Consider the following 23,592-nt stretch of genomic DNA (forward strand, 5'->3'; position numbering starts at 1 on the left):
TTCCAAAACATTTCGTCACCCCAGATAGGCACTCAGTACCCATTAAGCAGTAACTCCCACGTCTTCCCCCAGCCCCTGACATCCTCTCTTCTACTTTGCACCACTGTTCATTCGTGTTCATAGTTCATCACTTGCTACGGCTTCGTTTAGGAAACTCGGGACCCAAAGGTACAGTTCTACCGGCGGAAAAAAAAAACAGAAAACAACCTCTTTCTAAACACAAGGAAAGGGAATTGAAGTTTGGAAGAGGATGAGCACTCATCTTTTCTTCCTCTTTCCGGACACAAGTGGCTCACACCTGCAGGGGGTTGTTGGCTTATTTTGCCTCCCATCCCCTTCTGTAGACGCACATCTCAGGTCACCTGTTAGACTACAAGTCCTTGGGGACAGAGCCGATGCCTCCATATTGATCGGCCCTGACCCCTTGCTAAAAGCTGTGTTGGATTTCATTTAAAAGAAAATGCAGCAACCATGAGAATGGATCTCATAGACATGACATTGATGAGAAGAAGCCAGATGCAGAAGGACATACTGTATGAGTCCATTTATATGAAGTTCAGAAATGAGCACAGCTCACCAATGGGTATAGGGATTCATCCGTAGATGGTAAAACTCAGAAAGCAAGGGAGCGAGTCTGATAAACTTAGAAGAGCAATCGAATCTGTGGGGGGCGATTGGGAAGGGGCAGATTCGGGGTTGTTGGGAGTGCTGGCAATTACTTAACCTGGGTGGTGGTCACATGAGGATTCATTTCAGCATCATTTGTTAAGCTGGTCACTGCTGTGGTATGTAGTTTTCTGTGTATGTGTTATATTTCACAATTTTAAAAAGCTTAAAAATAACTAGGAAAAATTCAGGGTTGCTAAATGGGATTCTATGTCAACCCAAACTCGTTAACACAGAGGGAGAGAAGAGGTCAGGGTCAGCACATGTTCTTTTTTGAAGATTTGATCTTAAAAAGGGATTTTAATCTGATTTTGAATTATATATCTAAACATGTAAGCCGAATATTCTAAATCTTCCTTTTTCTTCTTGCCTAGCTTGAGATAGAGAATCAGCACCTGAAAAGCTGTAATCAGCACCTGGTGGAGCAGGTGGGAGCCCTTCAAGATGCTCTAGAAGGTGAGTAAGTGTGTGTGGGGGTGGGGGGGGCATGTGGGGCTGAATTGAGGGAGCTCTCAATATGCCTGTTTTTGCCCTAACCATAGCTCTTCAGATGGCACCTTCAGGGAAGCTGCTGGTGGCCTCCCAGGAAACCCCAGGGCAGGATGCTGTTTCTTCAAGGCCAAGAGCACAGCTGATGGGGCGGGACAGTGGTCCTCATGCCCAGGGTGCCCTGAAGGCAGTTCTGCCTGCACCTTCTCCGGGTTCTCTGCAGAGCAAGTACTGTGCCCCTAAAGTGGGAAGCTCCTTAGAGGAGTCCAGTTCCATCATGGTCCGTCCTGGGGAAATATCAGAGGCCAAGACCCTGCCACCTCGTCTGGGGAGAGAGGGTGCTCCCAGCCAGCTGTGCATGAAGACTCACAGCCCCAGACATCGTTTAGCTTCCTGGGATGAGGGCCTGGTCACTGCCGAGGGAGGGACGGTCCCTGGGACAAAGACCTCTACCAGGGAAGGTGGCCCCGGCTGCAGCCTGACCCTGCCGAAGGTACGGGCTCCCAGCACCCCCCGGGACAGTGTCCAGCTGGCCAGGCGGCACCACAGCCAGCCCCAGGTAGGGCCTGGGCACTTCAACCACGTCGTAAGCATTGAGATTGGGACCCTCTCAGCCCTCTGCCCCTCCGGCCTTCCCAAGGTGGAAGCCCGAGTTGAGGTCCGGGAGGAACCAGAAAAGATGGAGATGGAGGAGCCACCCCCAGCCTGGAGGAAGGAGGAAAGAGAGAACCCGAAGGCGCCTGGAGCTGAGCTGGAGGAAGTGGATTTGGGGAGCAAACCACCCACACCCCCCCTGCACCGGTTTCCATCCTGGGTAAGAGTCTGCCCGGGTGCCGGGCAGAGGGTGTGACCGCTCATGAAGCATAGCCACACACTGAGCATGAGACAGGGCTGTCCTCTTCGTGATACCTCTGGGCAGTGGGTTGCACCGAACCTGCCAGACCACCCAACCGGCGAGGGGCAGAGCCAGGATTTGGAATGGTTGGATGGTGGCTGGCTGTCATCCTGAGCAGGCACTCACCGTGTGCCACACAGCAAGCTGGATGCTGCGTGCACATTTTCTTCTTTAGTCTTCATAACTCTTTGAGGAAGTGCAGTGTGCTGGCTGGCTAAGAGCACAGGTCCCAAAATCAAACCACTGGGGTTGACCTGCCAACTCTGTGACCTGGGGCAAGTCACTAAACCTCTGTGCCTTGATTTTCCTATCAGCGAAATGGAGATAGTAGTATCTCTTTTACAGGGTTAATGTGTAACTAGTACTTGCAGTAAGAAGTGGCATGTAAGTGTTGGCTATTATTATTTTTGAGCCTTAGCTCCCTTACTTGTACCATTGGATAAAGTGACATGCTGTCTGATAAAACTGCTTCAGAACCAATGAACTGGGTGAGGATACTGATGAAATAAGACCAGCATTAATCTTTGTAGAGCCAGATAATGGATACACGAAGTCATTCTTTAGTCTCTTCTTTCCACTTTTGTGTCTATTTGACATTTTCCATGATAAAAAGTTAAAATGAAAAGGAGGGCAGGGTGGGTGGGCATTAATAAGGTTGCACAGGTCAGTGGTGAGGGTAAGATGAGATCACGGAAGTCGAGTGCTTAGCAGGGAGTCTGCCACAGGGCAGGACTTTTTGCCCATGCAAGGAGTTTGGTGCTATTTTGCTTTACAGAATAGGAAACTCCTGTCCCCACAGACTTAGTTACTTGTTCAAGGTCACGTAGTACATAGTGAGGGGCCAGGCTTTAAATGAAGGCCCGGCTGTCCCCAGAGCCCAGCTCTAACTCTCCAGCTGTGTCCTCCCTCTTAGGGCACATCAGAGAGTAGCTGTCAACCTCTTGTGGTCTGACCCCTGGATGTTGCTGTGGCATGAGGCCGTGCTGCGCGGGACGCATGAGTGTCAGGCTCCTGGCAGCACAAGGAATAGGGCGCTGGGGGCGGCACCACCCTGTACCTCTGCCTGGGATGCCCAGCTTTTCAGCAGCACTTTCCAGAGTCTCCTTGTGAAATGCTGTTAGTCCGGGAACCCTCACCACCAGGCTCATGGGCCCCATCCTTATCAGTGATCACTGCAAGGGGACCTGGATGACCTGAGTGCACAGCCACACCTGGGGGGGAGGGCTAGGAAGTTCCCCAAGGCCAGCTAGTCTTCAGGCCATAGGTTGGTGGCCTGTCCCTGAAGCCCCAGAGTCATGGGAGGGCCACAAGTGCTGCCACTGGAGAGGAGGGGGTAAGGGTGGGGGGCAGGCAGGGGGGGGAGGGGGAGGGGGGGGGTTGACAAAGCACACACGGGACAGGTGGGGCAAAGATGGAGAGGCTTTGAAAACAGGAGAAGGGCCATCAGAACCATCCCCCGCTCTTGTTCATTGTCTTGTAAATACAAGTAAATGCTCGGGAACCCTAGAGCAGAGGTGGGCCGTGAGGGAGCACTCAGCAGGAACTGAGCCAGAGGGCTCAGCTCTGTCTGGTCCCTGAGACAGGATCTCTCCTGTCACCTTAGGAAGCCATGGTGGAAGCCACAAAGCCCAGCCTTTCTTAGGTGGGACCAACTGGGCAGTAACTATGGGGTAAAGATCAAGACTGCAAATTCCAAGGATATTTCTCCATTGGAGGGAGTCAGATATACTCATTTGCCTATTTAGAGTTAGCAGAGCCCTTTTTCTGTTGATCTTCAAAATAACCTTAGATGAGTTAGGCATTAGAATTCCACTACCCCTTCTGGCAATAATAATCTTTTTGTGTGCCTAATTTTACTACTTGGACCCAATTTCTCTGCCCCAGGTAAGCACAAGAATTCCCTACCTCACTTCAGTGCCCTTCTCGGGACATTCTCACCACCCCCAATATCTCTTACCTTCCCTACTCCTGCTTATCTCAGGATCTCATCTCAGCCCTTCCCTATTTCTCCCAGGTGCCTCAGCCCTGACTGCCCTGAGCCAGGCTGACCTTCTCCAGTCCTTGTGACTCAACAGTCACCTGAGGGGGCCTTTGTTGTCCCTTTATCTTGGGTGGAGAGAAGAGATACGGAAAAGCATAGGCGGGGCCTGTGGGTTGTTTGGGAGCCTTCAAAGCATTAGGAAAGCTCCCCAGGCCTGTGGCGAGCCTACTTCAGAGCCGAAGCACACAGGTTGAGGGTGAGGGAAGGGTTGAGGGTGGGCAGACCCTATCGATGTGTCTTGTGCAGTCGGGTTCTCAGGCCTAAGTGAGCTAAATGGACTTTGTAGGTTGGACCAAAGCCCAACCACGACGTCATGTTATCACTGTAGAAAAAAAATGCGTCCCGGCTTCCAAACAACTGGCTTACAAAAGGGCACACTGTCAACTTGGTCTCTGACTTCTTCCTTGGCAATACTCCACGTATGGTGGGTGAGGGCCTGAGACCCAAGAGCTGTAAAATGGATACGAATTCAGAGAAACAGGTCACCGACCCCTCTCCCATGAACTTCCTTGCCTCAAGGGAAAGGTGGTGGTGGGCAGGGAGTGAGTATCTGTTAGCACTGATTATAGTCCAGGTGTTGAACTTTTACATTAATAATTTCACTTGATTCTCACAACAGCCTGAGAGGTATTACCCTCATTTTAGAGCTGAGGAAAATGAGGCCCAGAAATGACGTGACTTGTCTAAGACTCTCCCCACCTCCCCCACCAGTAAGCAGCCGAGCTGGTTGTGGACTCAGGTCTGCCTGCCAACAGAGCCATGCTTTTTCTCCACACCCCAGGAGGGGCCGGGCTGGTCACAGTGCTGGGCGCTGACCTTCCTGGGTCTTTTCATTCCAGGAGAGCCGGATCTATGCTGTAGCCATGTCAGGCATGCGTCTCTCGGATGTATCTCCTAGAAGTAATGTCACCTGCTGTGGTGAGTTCCAAAGTGGGGTGCCCATGATGGGCAGGTTGGGCATGTGGGGGAAGAGAGGACTCCGAGCACCTGGCACCCCATTCCCTTCCCCTACAGGTGAGGTTCAGGTGAAATTACACAGCTAGAGCTACTTAGGAGAGGAGGAAGCCACGCAGGTTTAGCATATCACTTGCTGGGTGGGTGTGGCCTTGGACAGGATTGAAGCCAACTGCAGAGCTGGAAAGGACTTTAGAGAAGGGGTGCTCCAGCCCAGCCTCCCACCTGCGCTGGCTTCCTTCTGCAGTGCAAGGGCTGTGGGTGGGAGGAGCCCCCAGTGCCTTGATTTAGATGAGCTCCCTGAAGGAGCCCCATCCCCACCCACTGGCTCCTAAGTCACCAGCCAGCCACAGAATCCCCACAGTGATGCAAGAGCCCATAGTGCGTGGTTGGTAATCGCCTTGGCAAGAGTGGGCCCCCATCCTGAGATCTGTCCCCTGGTCTGTCACCCAGAGTGCTGTTTCAGGGAGTGCTGTCTGCGGCTTTCCTCCTTGCTCTCCCCAGGTCTCTGCTGCCCCCACGCACCTTACTGGGCTATAGCACTTGAGTTCATCTCCTCTCATCCTGCCCCTCCAGGTTCAAAGCCTCCCGCCCTTGTGTCCCCTGGGCCTTTCTCTGGCCTTGTCTACAAGAACGGCACCGTGCCTGTCTACACATCCCTGAAGGGGGTAAGAAGCTGCTATCCGAGGAGGGGGGTGTCCCCATTCAGAGAGGCCTCTTGTCTATACAGTGGCTGGAGTAGGGCTCCAGGGTCAGGCTTCTGCACACACATGACTCGGGGCAGGGAGCTCAGCTCACCATATGTCATTTTATCGTTATTGTTGATCTTTATTAGATTTTTATTAGAAAAATTCTGCATTTACAAAAATTTGAATCACTATGATTTTGGGCAAAGTAAAAAATTAAAGGTTAAACCTATGCCTTCTCCACCTGTCTGCCCCATCTTGTCACATGTGTGACCCAGAGGGCAGTGGGGCCCCTTCCAGAATTTTTTATGTGTTCAAACATATACTCCCATAACATCACTACATTTTTAAAACAAAAATCAGATATAACTACAACATAATACCTACATGTTTCAATATGATGTTGTCTCCTTTTATTATTATTTTTTGAAATCACAAGTTATACTTTTTAAAACTTTTTATAAAAGATTAAAAAGCCAAATGTGAAGTTTTTCTCACACTGATTTTCCCTAATTCCTACCCCCAGAGGCAGCTGTCATTAATGGTTTAGTGTTTATGTTGTAAGGTCCTATGCTGCATCTCCATATGCGTTACAAATATTCTATCTGTCCCGTGCACACACACACACAAAGGGGATCACGTTATACATGTCATTCTACCCCTCACTTGTTCACCCAACCACGTGCCAGGTTACCTGCTGCACCTCCACACACAGCTCTGCCTCCCCTTTTAGAGCTGTCCTGTACTGTACCCTTCAGTGTGGATGCCCTATGCCCTACCTTAACCTGTCCTATACTGATTGACAGTTTAGGTCACGCCTCTGTTTTTTTCTAAAAAAAATGGTGCGAAGAACATTCATAATTTATCTCTGTGTGTGTGTGTGTGTGTGTGTGTGTGTGTGTGTGTATACGTATGTGCGTAGGACAGAGTTCTAGAGGTGGACTTTGTGGGCAATTGATACGCATGTTTTAAATTTTGACAGGTAGTGCCAAATTATCTTCCAAGAAAACTTTATCACACTACAGAGTACCCTCTTCCCCACAATTTCACCAACATTGAGATAATGTCTTTTAAAATGTCTATTAATTGAAATGATCTCTCTTTTCATTATCCCCACACATTTTTTTAAATTTAATTTTTCCCCCTACACATTTTTAAAGCTCTTGTCTCATACCCGGCAGGCGGCATGGCTTTCTGGCCCCCAGTGGCAGGGAGTTGAGGTCACAGTGTGTGGGTGTTCAGCTGGGATGAGGCAGCTCCTTTGGGGACCACAGAGGATGGGATGAGGGGAGCGAGGCCCAAAGAGGATTAGGACGTGAGGACACAGGAGTAAGGTCGGGAAGGGTTAGTCATCTGTTGGGTGCCCCAGCCAGGTGATGGTGTCCGTGAGTCCCAGACAGGCTGTGCTGGCCGTACCCCGGGCACCTGGAGCCCGAGCACCAGTGCAGGCAGGGCAGGGCTGGTTTCGCAGCCTGAGCCGCAGTGGCAAGGGGGCCTGTCTTGCAGAGAGCCACACAGATCAGCACCATGCCCTTTGTGGATGAGTCCTCTGGGTCCGATGACGACTGCAGCTCTCAGGCGAGTTTCCGAACTTCATTCACCTGCCCTGAGCCCAGGAAGACCAGTGGACTGGGCAGTCCCCGGGCCATCAAGAGAGGTACAGAGAAGGGGAGCAGGGCAACAAAAGGCCCCTCACCTCCTCCCATGGGTATTCAGTCTTGGGGGTTGCTGCTTGATCTCCGCCCATAACCCTCAGCCCCAGACTCAGGGATCCTGGGGTGGGTGAAGAGCTGGGGGAGGCGCGGGACTGGGCCTTGACTCCTCCTCTTGGCCAGGTGTTTCCATGTCCTCGCTGAGCTCTGAGAGTGACTACGCCATCCCGCCGGATGCCTGCTCCCTGGACAGTGACTACTCAGAGCCTGAGCACAAGCTGCAGCGCACCTCGTCCTACTCCATGGACGGGCTGGGCCTGGGCGGGGTGAGCTGGGGGCTGGGGCTGGCGGGGGGAGACAGTGGGGGAGTTGCCTGCCTAGTGCCCTTGGAGCAAGACTTGGAGAGCAGCGGTGAGAGGAGGGATCCGTAGGATTGGCAGCGGGAGGGATGGAGCCAGGAGGCTGCCACTCATGTGAGGCCATGGGCTGGGTAGTGTGCAGGGGTGGAGTCGGGCACATGCTGGCCTCTCCCTTGTTCAGCCTGTTCTGCCATGTCTTCATGGTCAAGTGTATTCCCCAGTCAGTAGGACGCTTCCACAGCAGGACCACCCATGCTTTATTTAGTCTTCTCTAAACCTTTAGCAGGGCATGGTGCCCTGAACATACACATAGTAAGTACTCAGTAATTATTTTTCTAATTGATGACAAAGCAATGACTCAGATGGGCCATTTCGACCTGTGTGACGTCCAGGAAGGTCAGTGATTCCCCCGCCTCTGTCCACCCTTCTTCTCTCCTGTACCCTTCCACCCCTGTAGGAGTCACTGGAGAAGTCGGGCTACCTGCTGAAAATGGGGAGCCGAGTGAAGACGTGGAAGAGGCGCTGGTTTGTCCTGCGACAGGGACAGATTCTGTACTACAAGTCCCCGGTGAGGCCCTCCTCCCCCAGGACTGTACCCCAGACCCAGGACTGTGTGAGGGGGGCTGGGGTGGAAGAAGGGCAGCGTGGCCCAGGCCAGAGGGCGAAGCTCTGGCAGGTGAGGAGGGGCAGCCTGGCTGGGCAGCCGAGGCTTTGAGCCACACACAGACCATGAGCCTGGTCACTGGTTCTCAGTGAAATCAGGCACTGAGCAGGCAAAGGCAGCTCCAGATGAACTGGCTTAGAGAGTCCTTCCTTCAGAAGCCGAGTTCTTTTGCCTTGTCCTGTAAAAGAATTGTTCTAACAGGCAAGCCCATTGCCTCCTCCACTTCCTTCCTATACTGTTTGGAACTAGGGAGCCTTGGATGTTGGGACCTAGTTTGACAAGCCTTCCCTGGATAACCAGTATCAGTGTCCTAAAAAGGGCACAAAGGCCTGTCTCTTGTGCAACTCTAGTTGGTTGGTAGCGGCTGTCTCAGATACCTCGTTAAGGATTCTGGGCCTGTATCGCTCGATAAGCAGGCATGCTTTGATTGATTAGTAATATCTACAGTGGCACTAGAAATGCTAACAGTGATATATATGCCTGATATGTATGCCACTTATTTGCCACACTTGGTATAAAAGATGTAGTGGAAAGAATTTAAGGGCTTTATAGCTCAGTAATAACCTTGTGGCTTGTGGCCCAATTTTAAAGTCTCAGTCTATACTTTTGAGGCCTGGGTTGCAGGACCCATGTCTCTAATCGTTGCTCCATTTTAGCTAGAACCAGGATCCAGAACAAATTATTCATCATACCATAGCCCGGGAAAGCTTGGGAATCACTTCCCCTTTTGCCTATGACCTGGAGTAAGAGCTGAGGGGAAATACGTGCTGTGGGAAGAGGCTCTAACCTCTTTCCTTCCCATTCCTTTCTTTACAGAGTGATGTCATCCGGAAACCTCAAGGTCAAGTGGAACTGAACTCCCGTTGCCAAATTGTTCGAGGAGAGGGTGCACAGACATTCCAGGTGAGCATGGTCCTAGCAGCTAAAATTTCAGGCAGAAGAGGTGCTGGGTTTAGATATGGCTATGATGGAGACAAAGTTGGGGCAAAATGGGCATATGTGAAAGATACTACATCAACGTTTGGGTGTGATCCTAGTTTGTGAGTATGAGGAAGGAAGAGGAGGGAGAGTGTGAGAGAGTGAAGGTAGAAGAGACAGGGAGAACAAGATGAGGAGGGAAAGAAGGGAGAGAGTAGCAGGATAGGAAGAAAGAAGGCCCAGTGGGCTCGGAGATTTGTGCCACCTCGGAGTCAAGTTTCTATTATTCAATCCTCCTGCCTCCCAACCCCCGGTCCCCAATCCCTCACTCCTCCACAGCTCATCTCTGAGAAGAAAACCTATTACCTGACAGCCGATTCACCTAACCTGCTGGAGGAGTGGATCCGAGCTCTCCAGAGCCTGCTGAAGGTCCAAGCCACTGGGCCTCCAGTCCTGCCGCAGGGTGGCACCAAGCCCACCGTGAGGGGCTGGCTGACCAAGGTATGGGCGGGGCTGGCGGGGGAGGAATGTGAGCGTCCTGAGAGAGGAGCCAGGAACAGGAGTGCCCAGGGACAGCGGGTCCCCTCCTTATGCATAACTCCTTTCTCCAGGAATTTCCTCCTAGGGATTAGCTGGTTGGCCTCAAGCATGGTGTGAGCACACAGGGGATGGCCAATGATCCCTGGAAACAGGGAGCAGGGTTGCTAGAACAACAGCTATTCTCAAGACAGAGGAAGGAAAGGAATGTCCTGTACCCATTTTGAGGTCATTAGGGGTTTCTCCCCACCCCCACCTGTACCTACCAGTATGAATAGTGGGAAGCCGCAACCTAGGTGAGGTAGGTGTGGCCACTCAGAGACTTCTCATAATATCCCAGGCTTGCCCTAAGGACATTTTAGTTAGGACTCCTTATTGCAAGGAGCAGAGAAGCACATGTTAACTCCAAGAAAAAAGTTAACAAGAAAGCACGTTAACTAGGCCCGAACACCATCAGGAAGCAACGCCACTTTCAGGAGGAAGCTGTGTTCTCAAGAGCTCGCTCTCTTGCCTCCGCTTCCCATTTGGTCTGTTCACATCAGTCTCCTCCGCCTGTGCAGTTGCTGTTCCCTCATGATTCACACTGCCTACCGTGGCCCTTCCCGCCCTCTCAGCATCCTTACGCTAGCCTCTGCTGACCAGCACGTTCCTCCCGTGTTCCCGTTCCTGGGACAGGATATCTGATTGGCCTGGTTAATCTGTTAATGGCAGGTCACACAGGGTGGATGGGGTGTCGCATGGTCCACACCATGGCCCCTTACTGTGAAGGGGCTGGTTCCGTTAGTAGGGAGTCTGGATGGCATCTCCACTAAAGACCTGGGCTTGACCAAGGGTTTTGAGATCTGCTTCTCCGTGCCTCCTCTTTACCAGCCCTGGATTTATTTCTGGGGTCACCTGGTTCTAGTGATGCTGGTTCATTTCCGTCTTACAGGTAAAGCATGGCCACTCCAAGCTGGTCTGGTGTGCTCTCATTGGGAGGACCTTCTACTACTATCGGAGCCATGAGGACAAGGTACTTCCCGGCCTCATGACAGCGCGTGCTCTCTCTTCCCCCAGCCCCCATTTCTATGGCTCCATGTCTTGATGGAAGGCCCTAGCTCTATCCTCTACCCAACCTAACCCCACAGCAAGTACAAAGCCAGTTGGTTGGCCACCTCCAGAGTGCATGACCAGTGTACATGGCCCACAGACCGCCTGTGGGGTCTGTCTGCACTTCTCCAAGCAGCCTCAGCCAAGGAGCTGTCATCTCCCCTGCCCATCCTGTCATCTGCCCCCGTCCTTGATTCCTAACCCTCCAGGGCCTGAGGGTTCAGAAAGAGGAGACTCCCCTGGCCCCTGCTAGCTCTCCCATTCACGGAAGCTCATGTCTGCAGCGACCGCTGGGCCACCTGCCTGTGCGGGACGCGCGCATAGAGGAAGTAGATCGATCCTGTGACTCAGACGAGGACTACGAGGCTGGGGGAACCCGGCCGTTGCTTTCCTCCCACTGCACGCTGGTGATCCACCCTCCAGTGCACAGCCCCACCTACCTCCTCATCGGCACCAAGCATGAAAAGGTAAGGGAGGGGTCTGGGCCCCGTGACCAACCTTGGACCTGTGATTCTCATCTTCCCTTCTCTCTTTCCCCTGAGCTTCCCCAGATTCACATTTATTTCCCTCCTAGACATATTGGCAACTAGTATCCCGACTGGGAGCATTTCTTATATTGAATTCACTCCCAGTGGCCAACATCTTTTCACTGGGACCATGACATAGAACCATATAAGCTTAGAAACCTGGGTTCATGTTCACCTGATCCCGAATATTTCCTCCTAGAGATTGGTAGCCTTGACTTGTGCTAACCAACCCAGCTGAACCCCACCCTGGGGTTGGCCCCTTCAAGGAAGCCTCCTAGGAGCTCTTGCCTTCATTCTTCCCACTCCAGATGGCTTTCCATCTTCTTCCAGGACACGTGGCTTTACCACCTCACAGTGGCTGCTGGTGGCAGCAGTGCCAAGGTGGGCACTGCCTATGAGCAGCTCATTGGAAAACTGATGGATGGTGAGGGAGACCCAGGTAAGGCAAGGGTGGCCATCTTGGCCAGGGTTAGAGAGTGGTGGCTGGGTAATTGTTGGTCAGGTACCCAAAGAAAGTACTACTGCACCCCGAAGCTGTTTCAAAACTGTCTAAGCCACAAAATAACATTCCTGTCCCAAACTCCAGGGCCCTTGTCTCTGGTGAAGATACAGAGGTAACAACTCTATTTAGGGGTGTATATCTGGGAAGCAGTCTTTCCAATGACTTGGGTCAATGTTTTACTTCGTTCAACCTGCAGCTTTGCTGGTTGAAGAAAGGAGGTAGCTGGTTAATCTATAGTTAGAGTTTGTTAATCAATAAGTGAAGCCTACATTGGGATCAGGCTAACCTGAGCCTGGGGTGTTTGGGGTATTTATTTCGCTGCTGATTCTTAGGACCCTGAGGCACTAACAGCACACACACCACACACATACCTTTCTTGCTGCTCTGTGGCTTATTTCAGGCCGATCGATACACACCTCTCCATCCAGACCTGACACGGCCGGGAGGGGGCCCTGCACACATGAGCTTGCATTCAGATGCCCACACCTCGCACACTCAGCCCCTTTGCAGACCTGCTAGCAAAGCAGTAGCCACCTCCCTTAAGCCACACTGTGAGTGTGCTAAATGCATTGCACAACTTCATACCCCACACTCTGGATGTAAACCCAGCACAACTCACGTGTCCCAGTTAAACCCTTGTCTTCCCCACAGATCAGAGTGGGGGTGGGGGTGGGAGGCGAGTTCCCTCATCCGTGGTAACTGCTCTGCCCTCCGGTGATGTGCTTTGGGCAGATTCCCCGCTCTGGAAACACCCCATGCTGTGCTACAGCAAAGACGGGCTGTACACGTCCCTCACCACCCTGCCCTCCGAGGCCCTGCAGACAGAGGCCCTCAAGCTCTTCAAGGTAAAGTGGGAGTGGAGTCCAGGACCGCCAGCTGGCAGGGGCCCTCACCACGTGCCCCAAGCAGTTCTGCCCACGGTGGTGATCCTCAGGCAGACGAGAGCCATGCCATTAGTCCTTATTAGGGGGGAGCCCACTGAGGGGTCTGAAGAGGAAAGGGAAGAGTCCCACAGGGTCTCCACCACTTCCTGTGCGGCAGGGAGGCCGGAAGCTCTTGGATTTTGTCCATGAGCTGCGGAAGCACCGGTGAAACCCCCGCTTGAGGAGCTTCCTTCGTCTGTAGGGATCATCAGGAAAGGCAGGTTTATGTTGCTTCTGGACCTGAAAGATTCTAAGCTCTTTCAGAATGTTCTTTGTGCCCATCTAAATATTCCATCTTTTTAAAAAATGAATATGTCTTGCTTATGTAATAGAAACATTTAAAGAAAGAAAGAACTTACCCAAAGTAGCCTTTTCAGCAAGCATAGATGCCCTCAAGCAGTGACAATGTCCCTTTTAGAAAAGGCTGCCTGTGTGAACTGGGGTGTCCCTTGAGCCCCGGGGGGCTCACAGAGGACGCTAATCAAGAGGCTGTTGGGCTGCCATGTCATTTCCCTGCCAGTCCTGCCAGCTCTTCATCAACGTGCCTGTGGAAGCTGCCTCTGTGGACTACCACGTGTCTCTGGCCCAGACAGCCCTACAGGTCTGCCTGGTTCACCCTGAGCTGCAGAGCGAGATCTACTGCCAACTCATGAAGCAGACCAGCTGCCGCCCGCCTCAGAAGTACTCCCTCATGCAGGTGGGCATCCCCGGGTGCAACAGCTGGCAGGAGGTGGGGAGTGTGGAAGGAGGTGACCATGCAAGTGTCCTCTGAGCCCCGTCAGCACTCAAAGGTTCCTCAGCACAGCTGTCCTCTCTGTCTCTCTTCTGGATGTCCGTGTACAGTCAGACTGTGTGATCGTTATTCTGGACAAAGCCTGACCAAGTTGGCTGTCCCAGTATCCAGAGAAGGTTGGAGGCGCTGGTTTGGAGAGAGTGCTGAAGGCTCTGTAGCTCAGGACTGTGAGGGCTGGCGGCACTGCAGACCCAGCACTCATTTGTGCCATGTGGCCTGTTCCCTTCAGGGCTGGCAGCTCCTGGCTCTGTGCGCCCCACTTTTCCTGCCTCAGCACCACTTCCTCTGGTACGTCAAACAGCAGCTCCAACGCCATGCGGATCCCAGGTGAGTGAGTGGCATTTCCTCTGCCCCTGTAGCACTCCTGACCATGCTATGGTTCAAAGGGATATAGGGGAGACAGGGATGGATCAGATCGCCCCCACCCTCTGAGATCCACGTGGTGGCCATGGAGACGGCACCCATCACTGTGTATGCGGACGTGCACCTGGAGATCTGGGCATGCCTGCGCTTCTCTGCACACCAGTCCACGTTTGCACAGATGTCTGGTGGGGGCTCATGTGAAGCTACATTGTCCCCAGGTTATTCCCAAATTTTCATTCTCTATCATCATGTTCATGACATACCCAGGCCAGTCTTCAGGGCTTTGCTCACAGCCTGCCCCAGCTGCAGACTTGGTCCTGGCCCGGTCTGGGTAGGGGGCCAGGGTGTCAAGGTGGCAGGGAGTACATTTTCTAGTGTTCCCTTTTAGAAATGAAACTGGCCAGTACGCCACCTACTGCCAGCGGGCAGTGGAGCGGACCCTGCAGACGGGGGAGCGGGAAGCCAGGCCCTCACGCATGGAAGTGGTGTCCATCTTGCTGCGGAACCCCTTCCACCACTCCTTGCCCTTCAGCATTCCCGTGCACTTCACCAATGGGACCTACCAGGTGAGGAGGTGGGTGTGCGCCCTGTCCTGGGTCTTCTCATATCACGACTCCCGAGAATACCTTAGGGCCAGGTAAGGTGCTAAGCCTCCTTAGGTCTGGCAGATTCTTAATAGGCAAACCAGCGAAAGGGCAGGCCTGGGCTTGGGGGTGGGAGTGGGATGGTCAGTGCTAGCGTGGAGGGAGAAAGGAGCAAGTATTGCAAAAGTGCCCCACTATTTGATGTCCTGGAAGTAGATCCTTTGAACCCATTGCATGAACAGGGAAGTTGAGACACTGACCATGAGCGGGCCTCTGATAGAGCCGCAGTAAAGGAGAAACGGAGCTTATGTCCGATTCCAGTTTCCAGTGGGCAAGCTCATCCATCAAGCACGCACTCTCTGCGTGTGAATACTGAATGGAGTATGTCTCCGGCTCTTGCATTCACTCCTGCCCCTTTCAGCCAAACCTGTCCACCTTCCAGATGCAGACTCCTCCACTGGCCCTAGTGAGTCCCTCTCAGGAAGCCCCCTCTGGGACTAACACCCCTCCCCTGCAGGTGGTCGGTTTTGACGGCTCCTCCACAGTTGATGAGTTCCTCCAGCAGCTGAACCAGGAGACAGGCATGAGAAAGTCGTCCCACTCTGGCTTTGCCCTCTTCACGGACGATCCTTCCGGCAGGGACCTGGAACACTGCCTGCAGGGGAGTGTCAAGGTGCTGTCCTCCCTGCTAAGCCATCTGAGCCCCTCCTGAGCCACTGCTGGGCTTTGAGGTTTTGGTGGTGGGGAACAAGCCTCTCTGGCAGGCGCCTGTTTTGCAGCCTGTTTGGTGCTGCGCCCAACACACTTTCAGGCCAGCATTTCTGTGCCATCCTAAAATGTACCCACACAGGCAGAGAAAAGTTGTTTGTGTCCTTGTCCCTGGAGAGATCTCTATCTCCTTCCCTGCCTGGAGTAGCTATGCAGCACCCAGGGGCAAAGCTGCTTGTCAGCTGGTGTAGAAAGGACGGGGAGGCATGTCTCAGCAGCAGCCCCAAGCAAGCCTGCTGCCAGTGGCGTATACACACACAGGCGGACCACTGTATGCTGAGACCCACTGGATGTCGTGTATACACTGGCCCCTCGCTCTAACCATGTGTGCCAAGGCCTGTGTTATGCTCAACCAGTTAAAGGAGGTAGATCTTTATAGTACTTCTGTATTAAAGGCCCTTAAATAGGATTTGAGTCCTAGCTTGTATTGTGGTCTGAGCTTAGAGCCATGAAGCATGTAAGTGTTTGTGGGAATGTGCTGTAGCACTTGAGTAGGAGTGTTGGGTCCAGGGTCTGCTTTCTTTAAGGCAACAGGACAGAGGCTGCTATAGTCTTTTATCATTGACTGGAAAAACTATGCCACATGCCCTCTTGGTAAATGTCCAGGTGTTACGTAGTAGGCCTCTGGGTACATTTGCCAGAAGAGGAGAATGGCTGTTGGTGGAATAGAAATGGAGCTGGTGCTATGAGGCTATGGTTTTTGACTGGGGTCTGCCTCCCCTCTGGGGAGGCCCCCTCGGATATTAAGGCGGGACGGTGTGGGGTGAGGGCGCAGCTTGTTTTGCTTTGCTGCTAAGGTCATGACCAGCGCTATACCTCTAAGAGGAAGTCACAGTCAGCTTGGGTGCTGGGAACATGAGGCCCCACAGGTCAGCCTCCTGATGGAGGACAGTCACTCAGCTCTGCCCTGCTGCTCTGCCTGAGTCCAGCCCTACCTGGACTTTGTTCCCCTCATCAGGGGCTTTTCTGACTTTCCTCTTTTGCCTCTTCAGATCTGCGATGCCATCTCCAAGTGGGAACAAGCCTTAAAGGAGCTGCACTCCGGAAAGTCTGAGGGCGGCACACGTGTCGTGAAGCTGATGTACAAGAACAGGTCCAGAGCACTGCCCAAGGGTGGGGCCAAGCACGAGGGCTGCCCCTGGGACGCCAGCTCATCACTTCCCCAGCTGAATGGCCTGTCCCACAGGCAGGGGGCCACAGATACAACACTACGTGGTGGTCAATAGCTGAGGGCCCAGGCTGGCTCTGTGGATCCTCTGTGAGGCCTTGGGCAGCTCAGGCTCTCAGTCTGTATACTGCATGTGCACACACACATGCGCGCGCGCGCACACACACACACACACACACACACCTGCCAAGAAAACAGACCAACCTCATGAGATGGCTGCATGTGTTACATTAAGAGAGTGAAGTTTTGTTGGAACATGAGATATTTAAGACTGAAGAATAAATTTTTCCTATACCAATTCCAGGAAATATAGAAGTAGACATCCTGACTTTTTACCAATTTGAGTAAGAAAATTCCATCCCAGCTATGTCTCCAAGAAAATAATTTCCATTAATCTCTTGGAATCTTAACTCATCCAGTTCCCTAGTAAGCTGTGATTCCTGGTACCAGATTCCCTTCACCAAATCCATTAAGCCTAATGGTATATCCAGAATTAACCACCTGCTACTGTTGCTATAAGATCTGCTGACCTTGCATCTGTTTTGTGTCATGCTTGGTTAATTTTTCTGTAGGCAATTGAAAATAGGCTCATAAATGGTATAAAAAGTTATTTCTTTCTTTGGAAATCAAGGGAAACAGATGCAGAGATAGCCTCATCCGTTTGGGATCCCAGCTGTCCTGGCTTCTCACTCTTGTTCCTACAGGCTATACTTTCGGAGTCAAGTTAAAGGAGAGACAGAGAGAGAGCGGCTGCTGCTCGCCTTCCAAGCTAGTGGAGAGATAGTGGCAGGGAGGTTTCCTGTCAACAAGGAACTGGCTCTTGAGATGGCTGCCCTAATGGCCCAGGTAAGGTTCTGTTCGGGAATCAGGAGGGTCAGGATACCACCTTTGGACTCACAGGTGGAACGCACCACACAGCCTGGAACACAGGCGATTCTGCAGGTCCTCTGGTGCCAGAGGAGAGGGCTGTGGAGAGAAGCTGACTCCTTTACCCAGCAGAGCTCCTCAGTGCAGACACGGGCTACATGGAATCAGAGTCCTAGCCACCTTCCTGCTATGAGATCTTGGCCACGTCACTTTACTTGTCTGTGCTTTAGTTTCTATTTTTTATACCAAAAACAAAAATATCTCCCTGCCTGTCCCCACAGGGTTGTAGTACTAAATTTGATTTTTAAATAATGTATATCACATACTATATGCGATAAAATTTGTACTTAATAGCTGTCAAACATTAGAATTAGGAGAAGGAACACACGTTCAGACTTTGACTTTTCTCCCTGTTACCTTTAGGAGGCCATCTTGCCAAAGTTATCTGGGATACCTTTGTGGCTCCCATAAGAGTCTGGATCTACATGCTGAAGAGGAAGAGGAAATAATAATAGTTGATCTTTAATATAATAAACATTTATTGAATACGCTATAGAGGGCCCTGTGCTAAACATTTTATGTGTATTATCCCATTTAGTTCTCATCCTCACGTAATAGATGAGGAAATTGAAGCTCAGAATGTTTATGTAACTTGATCAGGGTTACAAAGCTGGGATTTGAGCCAGGTGTCCAACTCTAAAGGCCACATTTAGGACACTCTGCCATACAGTAAGTCAGTCCTCACTTAACGTTGTAAATCGGTTCTGCGACTTTTAAGCGAAACATCTCATCAAAACTACATTGAACAGAACGATGTTATTCGAGGACTTGCTGTACCCTAGGATCTGTAGCATCTTCAGCCTGTATCCCACATTTTCAGTTGAAAGCCAGAATTTCTACATCATTTTCCCTTGTCTGCCACTAATTGTCTTTGGATAAGGCACTTAACCTCAGCTGCAAAGTAAAAGTTGGTCTAGATAATCTAATATGCTAGGACCCTAAGCTTGTTTCTCTAGTGTCTGTGAAATTGGAGATAAAGGATCTGTTCACAAGAAGTGTTTTTTCACGTCCAGTCACACCTCACCAATAAAGTAATGAAGTAATGGTTTATTTCACCTCTCTCAACAGCCCACCCCCACCATATCCACATTCTCGACTTGTCCCTTTGTCTGTGTGCTTCTACCACAGGTAGAGTATGGGGACTTGGAGAGGCCCATCCCACCAGGCTCCGGGGGCACACCCCCTTCCAAGGCTCAGCATCACCTACAGCAGGTCCTAGACAGGTTCTACCCAAGGCGCTACAGACACGGGGCACCTCCTGAACAGATGAGGTAGGTTGCAAGGTCTTGTGGGGAGTTGCTGTGGGGAGACATGGTCTGCGGACTTGGGGGAAGGCCTCAGAGCTGTGAAGAAATGGCACTTCACTGGCACCATTTCTCTCCATCTGTCCAAACCAGGCACCTGGCAGATCAGCTGACCACAAAATGGGCAGCACTGCAAGGCTGCTCCCCTCCAGAGTGCATCCGCATCTACCTGACGGTGGCCCGGAAGTGGCCTTTTTTTGGTGCTAAGCTCTTTGCTGCTCAGGTAAGTGCGAGTGGTTTCCACACCCTCAGGAATGCCCTAAGCAGCTCCTGGAGTTACTGTCACTATCTTGTCATGTTTGATCCAGTCTGCAGCGCCCGCCTGCACACTAGCAACCACCAGGGGTCGCTATCTCTCCACCCATTTCTGGCCTACTCCCTATTTCCATGGTCCAGAGCAGTTATTCATCTTGGGCCAGGATTATTTCTGGGTGACCCTCATCTTTTCTTTATTGGCTTCTTCCTCAGTGCTAACGCTGGGGAAAAAAAGAACCAGCTAGTCATAAAGGCATATAGCAAGGGGCCCCACCTTAGCCTGGAAATTTTGAGAAAGCCTCTGAAAAAGGTGACATGTCAGTTTCTCTCCCCAGCCTTTCAGGTAGGAGGGCTGGGAAATCTGGATTGCCCGACTGCAGCCCTGGCAGTGAAAACTGGTCATTCAGGAGTTGTCTACCAAATAGTCACTTTCTCACTGGTAGGGCCTAGAGCCCATTTTTGCTTTCCTATTTCTTTTACAGTCTCTAGGAAATTGGTTGAAGCAAGATGCACTTCAGCTTGGAGAGACTGTGTGTGGAATGCTGTCAGTTTCTGAGAGCTAGGAGAAAACAGCCTGTTCCCTATACCCATGACAGAGCAGCCAGGGCTTCCCAACCAGTGTGCTGTGGCAGGATGGCCTATCAGTACTCCATCCCACCTGGGGATTATCAGTAGGAAAACAGAGCCCAAAGGCCAGATACCGCCTGTCTGTTTACTCCAGCGTGCTGTACAAATACCACCTTTTGTTTTCCAAAATGAGAAAAGGTTGGAGATCAGCCTAGCAGATCCCTAGATGTGTCTTCTTCCTCAGAAAGGTCATAGTTCAGAATCCCTAGCTGTGGATATGTCTGATGAGATTTTCCTGTTTCCCCAGCCTGTGCAGCTGTTTTCCAAGGAGAACACTCTGGTGTGGATTGCTGTGAATGAGGATGGTGTCAGCATCCTGGACCACAACACTATGGTATGGAAGAATGAGGACTGGCTCCCTGACCTCCTCCTCCTGAAGTGTCTTTTCTTCTCTCTGGACTCAAAGGCCTGAGCTAAGTGACCATGGTCCTCTTACCCCCACCCCCTGCCCAAGCACTGCTGTTCTCTAGTGTGGACACAGCTTGTAGACACTGAAGATGTAGATCTCCCGATTATGACTTCAGAGTTCTCCCTCCATGCTGAAGGCTACCTGTGCTTAGAAGAGACAGGGGATGCTGGTTCCTAGCCCAAAAGGCAAGTAGAAAGTTTTCCCAGAACTAACTGGCTCTTTCCCACAGCAAGTGCATGTCACTTACCCCTACTCTTCACTGATGACCTTTGGTGGCTGCCGGGATGACTTCATGCTTGTGATTAGATCCATTCCAGACCAGAGCTCTGGAAAAGGCCATGTTGAAAAGTTGATCTTCCGGATGGCTGTTCCCAAGGTAGGTGTGAGAGCTGCTAAAAGATTTCTCTCTGATCTAGTTGAAGAGGTGGGCTTGAGCTTAGAAAGGAAGCTGCGGTTATGACATTATTCGATAAGGGCCGTGCCCCAAATAAAACTTTTGGCCTTGTCTCTAATCAGTACTCCAAAGGGTTCAGGCGGAGTTGCATTTCAGATCTCAGTAGGTACTGCTGAGCTGGCAGGTGAGGGGCTGGCTGGGGAGGGAATCACTCTGGTCCAGCTACTCCTACACTCTTCACATGATCTTTTTTAGTTCTCAAACCTCAGCACCACGAGGCTTGCGTCAGGTGCCCTCTTGCTGTTCTCCTTGCAGCAGGCCCAGGGCAGCTTCCTTCTCAGGATGCTCTCACTTCATCCTGGGCTCTGCTGTCCCAGCACTAACTGGCACAATCTACATATGCTCCCCTTTCCTTGTGGTCTCGAAGACCATCCAAAGACCTCTTTTTCTTTAAGGGCTTTGTTCCTACTCAGTACAGGAAACACTGACCAGCAAAAATGGCAATTCCAAAGGCTCAGAAACCTAAGTCTGATTTATAGTTCTGACTCCACAGAGTAACTGGAAACCCTGTTTTAATCCTAAAGCTGGAGTTTGCCAAACCTCTTCCTCTTTCAAATACTGCCCCTGCCAAAGGAGAGGATATACAGACCCCTTCCTCCAGGGAGACCCCCATCCTAGCTCGGAGCAAACCACACCAAATGTCACTCCTCCTATTGATAGGGAGGTACTATGCCTCTCAGAGGACCACCAGACCAATGGCACCCATTTAATTGGGCCTCTGAACCTCACAGTAATGATCCCCTTTGGACATTTTCTCCTGGGTGGGTATTTTAAGAGATGAAGAAACTGAAGCCCAGGAAGGTTGTGTACCCAGTATAACAGCTAGTAAGTAAGAAAGCCAGGATTCAGGCCAAGGCTGGTTCAATTCCTTTGTTTCTCTATTGTCTCTTTAAGATTGCAGAAGCTACTTTCATCATGGCCAGCTACATGAACCACTGCTCTGCAACTGTGAATGCACCCACCAACCTGCCTGCTGCCCGCAAGCCATGGGAACTGGATGGACAACAGTTCTTTGCTCCCGTTCCATGTGCTACCAAGAGGCCAACATTGCTGTGAATATTTCTCCTACTGCTTCCTCACCACCGCCTCTGGGACTGAAGAAATGTATCCTGGAGCATGATACTACTGTGATGGGTCTAACAGCCCTCTCCTGAGCCTCCACCCTTGTTTGTTCTGTGAAATGTATATTTTTCAGTGTCCATGAAGACTTTACTGTCTAGGTGCCTTATAATGTTTCAGGGCCCAACTTTGAGGATTCCAGAGTATAAAAACCACTCTTTTTTCCCCCGCAAGAATACTGAGCTCTGGATGCTGCTTGCTTGTAGACACAGACAGAGAAGTCCACTGCTACTGGTTACTGAGGGCATCAGAGCTGTAAGTCAGAGCTTTCCCCACTGATACTCTCAGGGATGCTAATTTTTTTTTTTATATTGTATATGGTCCTTATGTGAGGATTTATACTTGAAGTCTTCCCAACATTCCTGAATAAGATGGGACTAAAATTTCCAATTCACCTGAACTGACAAAAGCCTAGAATTCAGTAAAACTAGACTTCCTTTTCCTGGGAAAGGTGTTGGCAGGGATAGAGAAAAAGACTCATCTTTCCCCTTCCCCCGCTACAAATGAGTAGGCATTTGCAGTGCCCCTTCTGGGGTAGCAGCTCCTACCTCTGCAGGACAAGGCACTCTCCCTGCTGAGACTGAAGCTGTTCTCACTCACACTGGACTATAAGCCCAACTGGGTACAAGCACGGCAGGAGGTAGGTCCAGCCTGACCTCTCCACGCCTCATTTTAACTGGACAGGGCTCAGTGAAGGCTGTGCTCACTACTGTAGGACGAGGTGGTCGTCACTTGTTTCCTTGCCCATTTCCCAAGCAAACACACTCCGCTTTTTGCTGCTCTGTGAGGCCACCAAAGACGAATCAGAAACAGAAGACCCCTCCGGGCTTGTGGGCCTGGGTTAGTTCAAGACTTCCGGTGAACTTCTGGGAATTAGTTTGAGGACAGAGGGCACATATGTGATATCTGTCCTAGCCTAACAGCATTCCTTTAGCTTTCCTAATGATACCAATATCCCACCCCATCCCCAACTGAGACCTTCTGTTGAGTGCAGAGGAGATGATCTTTGTTTCCACCCTTCCCTTAACAAAAAAAGATGAGAGTTCATCCGCACTCTGATTTTCCAACATTGGAGAAACTGAGTTTTATTTCACAGCTCTAAGGCAGTCTTACATTTATCAATAAAGTGCTGAAAACTGAATTTAGCAGGAGCATCCAAGAACCAAGCCTTTAACCCCAACAAAGTGTGTGTGTTGCACACTGCAAAACTGCAAAGCTGGAACTAGTTGAAGTGAACACCTCAGCTGCTGTAGGAACCCTTCTCTCATCCCTTAAACTGACAAGCATGATGAAAAGAAGCACGTCAGCGTGTTTGCCTCTTTCATATGAACTCAACTTTGCAAGGCTGGTAATTTTACAACCATCTCCCATTTCTGTTCCTGCTTTTCTCTCAGGATTTGGGATCTAGCTGAGACATTTCTACCTCGAACGAGTCAATGCGTCAATGTACCACAGGTTCCTGAAGAACCCTTCTCCAGGGCTGGTGTAAAAGGCAGACATTATATCTCTGGTTTTGTAATATCTTGAGTGTCTCTAAGGCCAATGAGGATATTATCTACTTGGGAGTTTTAAAAAAACTAGGATCCCAAAGAAAAGTAAGCAAGAATGGAGCTGTGTTCATGTTGAATTTGGGGGCCACGGTATTTCCCCCACCCTGTCTCCTTCCCAACCCTTCAGGAATCCTCCCTTAGGTTGTGAATACAGAAGAAACTGCCTTATAAACAAAAGCTTCTATAGTTTGCATGTTTATCCTTCTTTAAAATATCTGGAAATAAAGTCAACTTCTGTCTCATCCCTCTTTGCAAAAGAAGTTTTCGAAACCATAAATAATGCTGAGTAATAGAAGAGTATTAATGTGTTTGTTACCCATGACTGAAATGCCACATTCATGTTTGTCAATAAAAGCAGCTGTCTGTGAA

At 50.9% G+C, this 23,592-nt stretch overlaps 1 protein-coding gene across 5 annotated transcripts in view; it reads left to right on the top strand.

Moving 5' to 3' along the window:
• Nucleotides 1–23,592, top strand: part of PLEKHH1 (pleckstrin homology, MyTH4 and FERM domain containing H1) — a 49,424-nt gene extending 25,832 nt beyond the window's left edge. For 3 of the 5 annotated variants that reach the window (XM_039875297.1, XM_039875298.1, XM_039875300.1), the window contains 24 exons: nt 1,041–1,122; nt 1,209–1,969; nt 4,931–5,009; nt 5,622–5,713; nt 7,238–7,388; nt 7,567–7,709; nt 8,200–8,310; nt 9,223–9,309; nt 9,664–9,825; nt 10,793–10,873; nt 11,235–11,417; nt 11,808–11,916; nt 12,712–12,824; nt 13,423–13,599; nt 13,925–14,022; nt 14,447–14,624; nt 15,160–15,315; nt 16,403–16,503; nt 17,283–17,424; nt 18,634–18,776; nt 18,903–19,032; nt 19,939–20,025; nt 20,330–20,476; nt 21,449–21,974. In XM_039875297.1, the coding sequence (XP_039731231.1) occupies nt 1,041–1,122; nt 1,209–1,969; nt 4,931–5,009; nt 5,622–5,713; nt 7,238–7,388; nt 7,567–7,709; nt 8,200–8,310; nt 9,223–9,309; nt 9,664–9,825; nt 10,793–10,873; nt 11,235–11,417; nt 11,808–11,916; nt 12,712–12,824; nt 13,423–13,599; nt 13,925–14,022; nt 14,447–14,624; nt 15,160–15,315; nt 16,403–16,503; nt 17,283–17,424; nt 18,634–18,776; nt 18,903–19,032; nt 19,939–20,025; nt 20,330–20,476; nt 21,449–21,610 (3,675 nt within the window). In that variant the 3' untranslated portion in view covers nt 21,611–21,974. Of the gene's footprint in view, nt 1–1,040; nt 1,123–1,208; nt 1,970–4,930; nt 5,010–5,621; nt 5,714–7,237; nt 7,389–7,566; nt 7,710–8,199; nt 8,311–9,222; nt 9,310–9,663; nt 9,826–10,792; nt 10,874–11,234; nt 11,418–11,807; nt 11,917–12,711; nt 12,825–13,422; nt 13,600–13,924; nt 14,023–14,446; nt 14,625–15,159; nt 15,316–16,402; nt 16,504–17,282; nt 17,425–18,633; nt 18,777–18,902; nt 19,033–19,938; nt 20,026–20,329; nt 20,477–21,448 lie in introns of all 5 variants that reach the window. The other 2 variants (XM_039875299.1, XM_039875296.1) reach the window with 2 other exon arrangements.

The sequence above is a fragment of the Pteropus medius genome, unplaced genomic scaffold (assembly GCF_902729225.1).
Source record: "Pteropus medius unplaced genomic scaffold, Ma_sr-lr_union100, whole genome shotgun sequence".
Classification (NCBI taxonomy): domain Eukaryota; kingdom Metazoa; phylum Chordata; class Mammalia; order Chiroptera; family Pteropodidae; genus Pteropus; species Pteropus medius.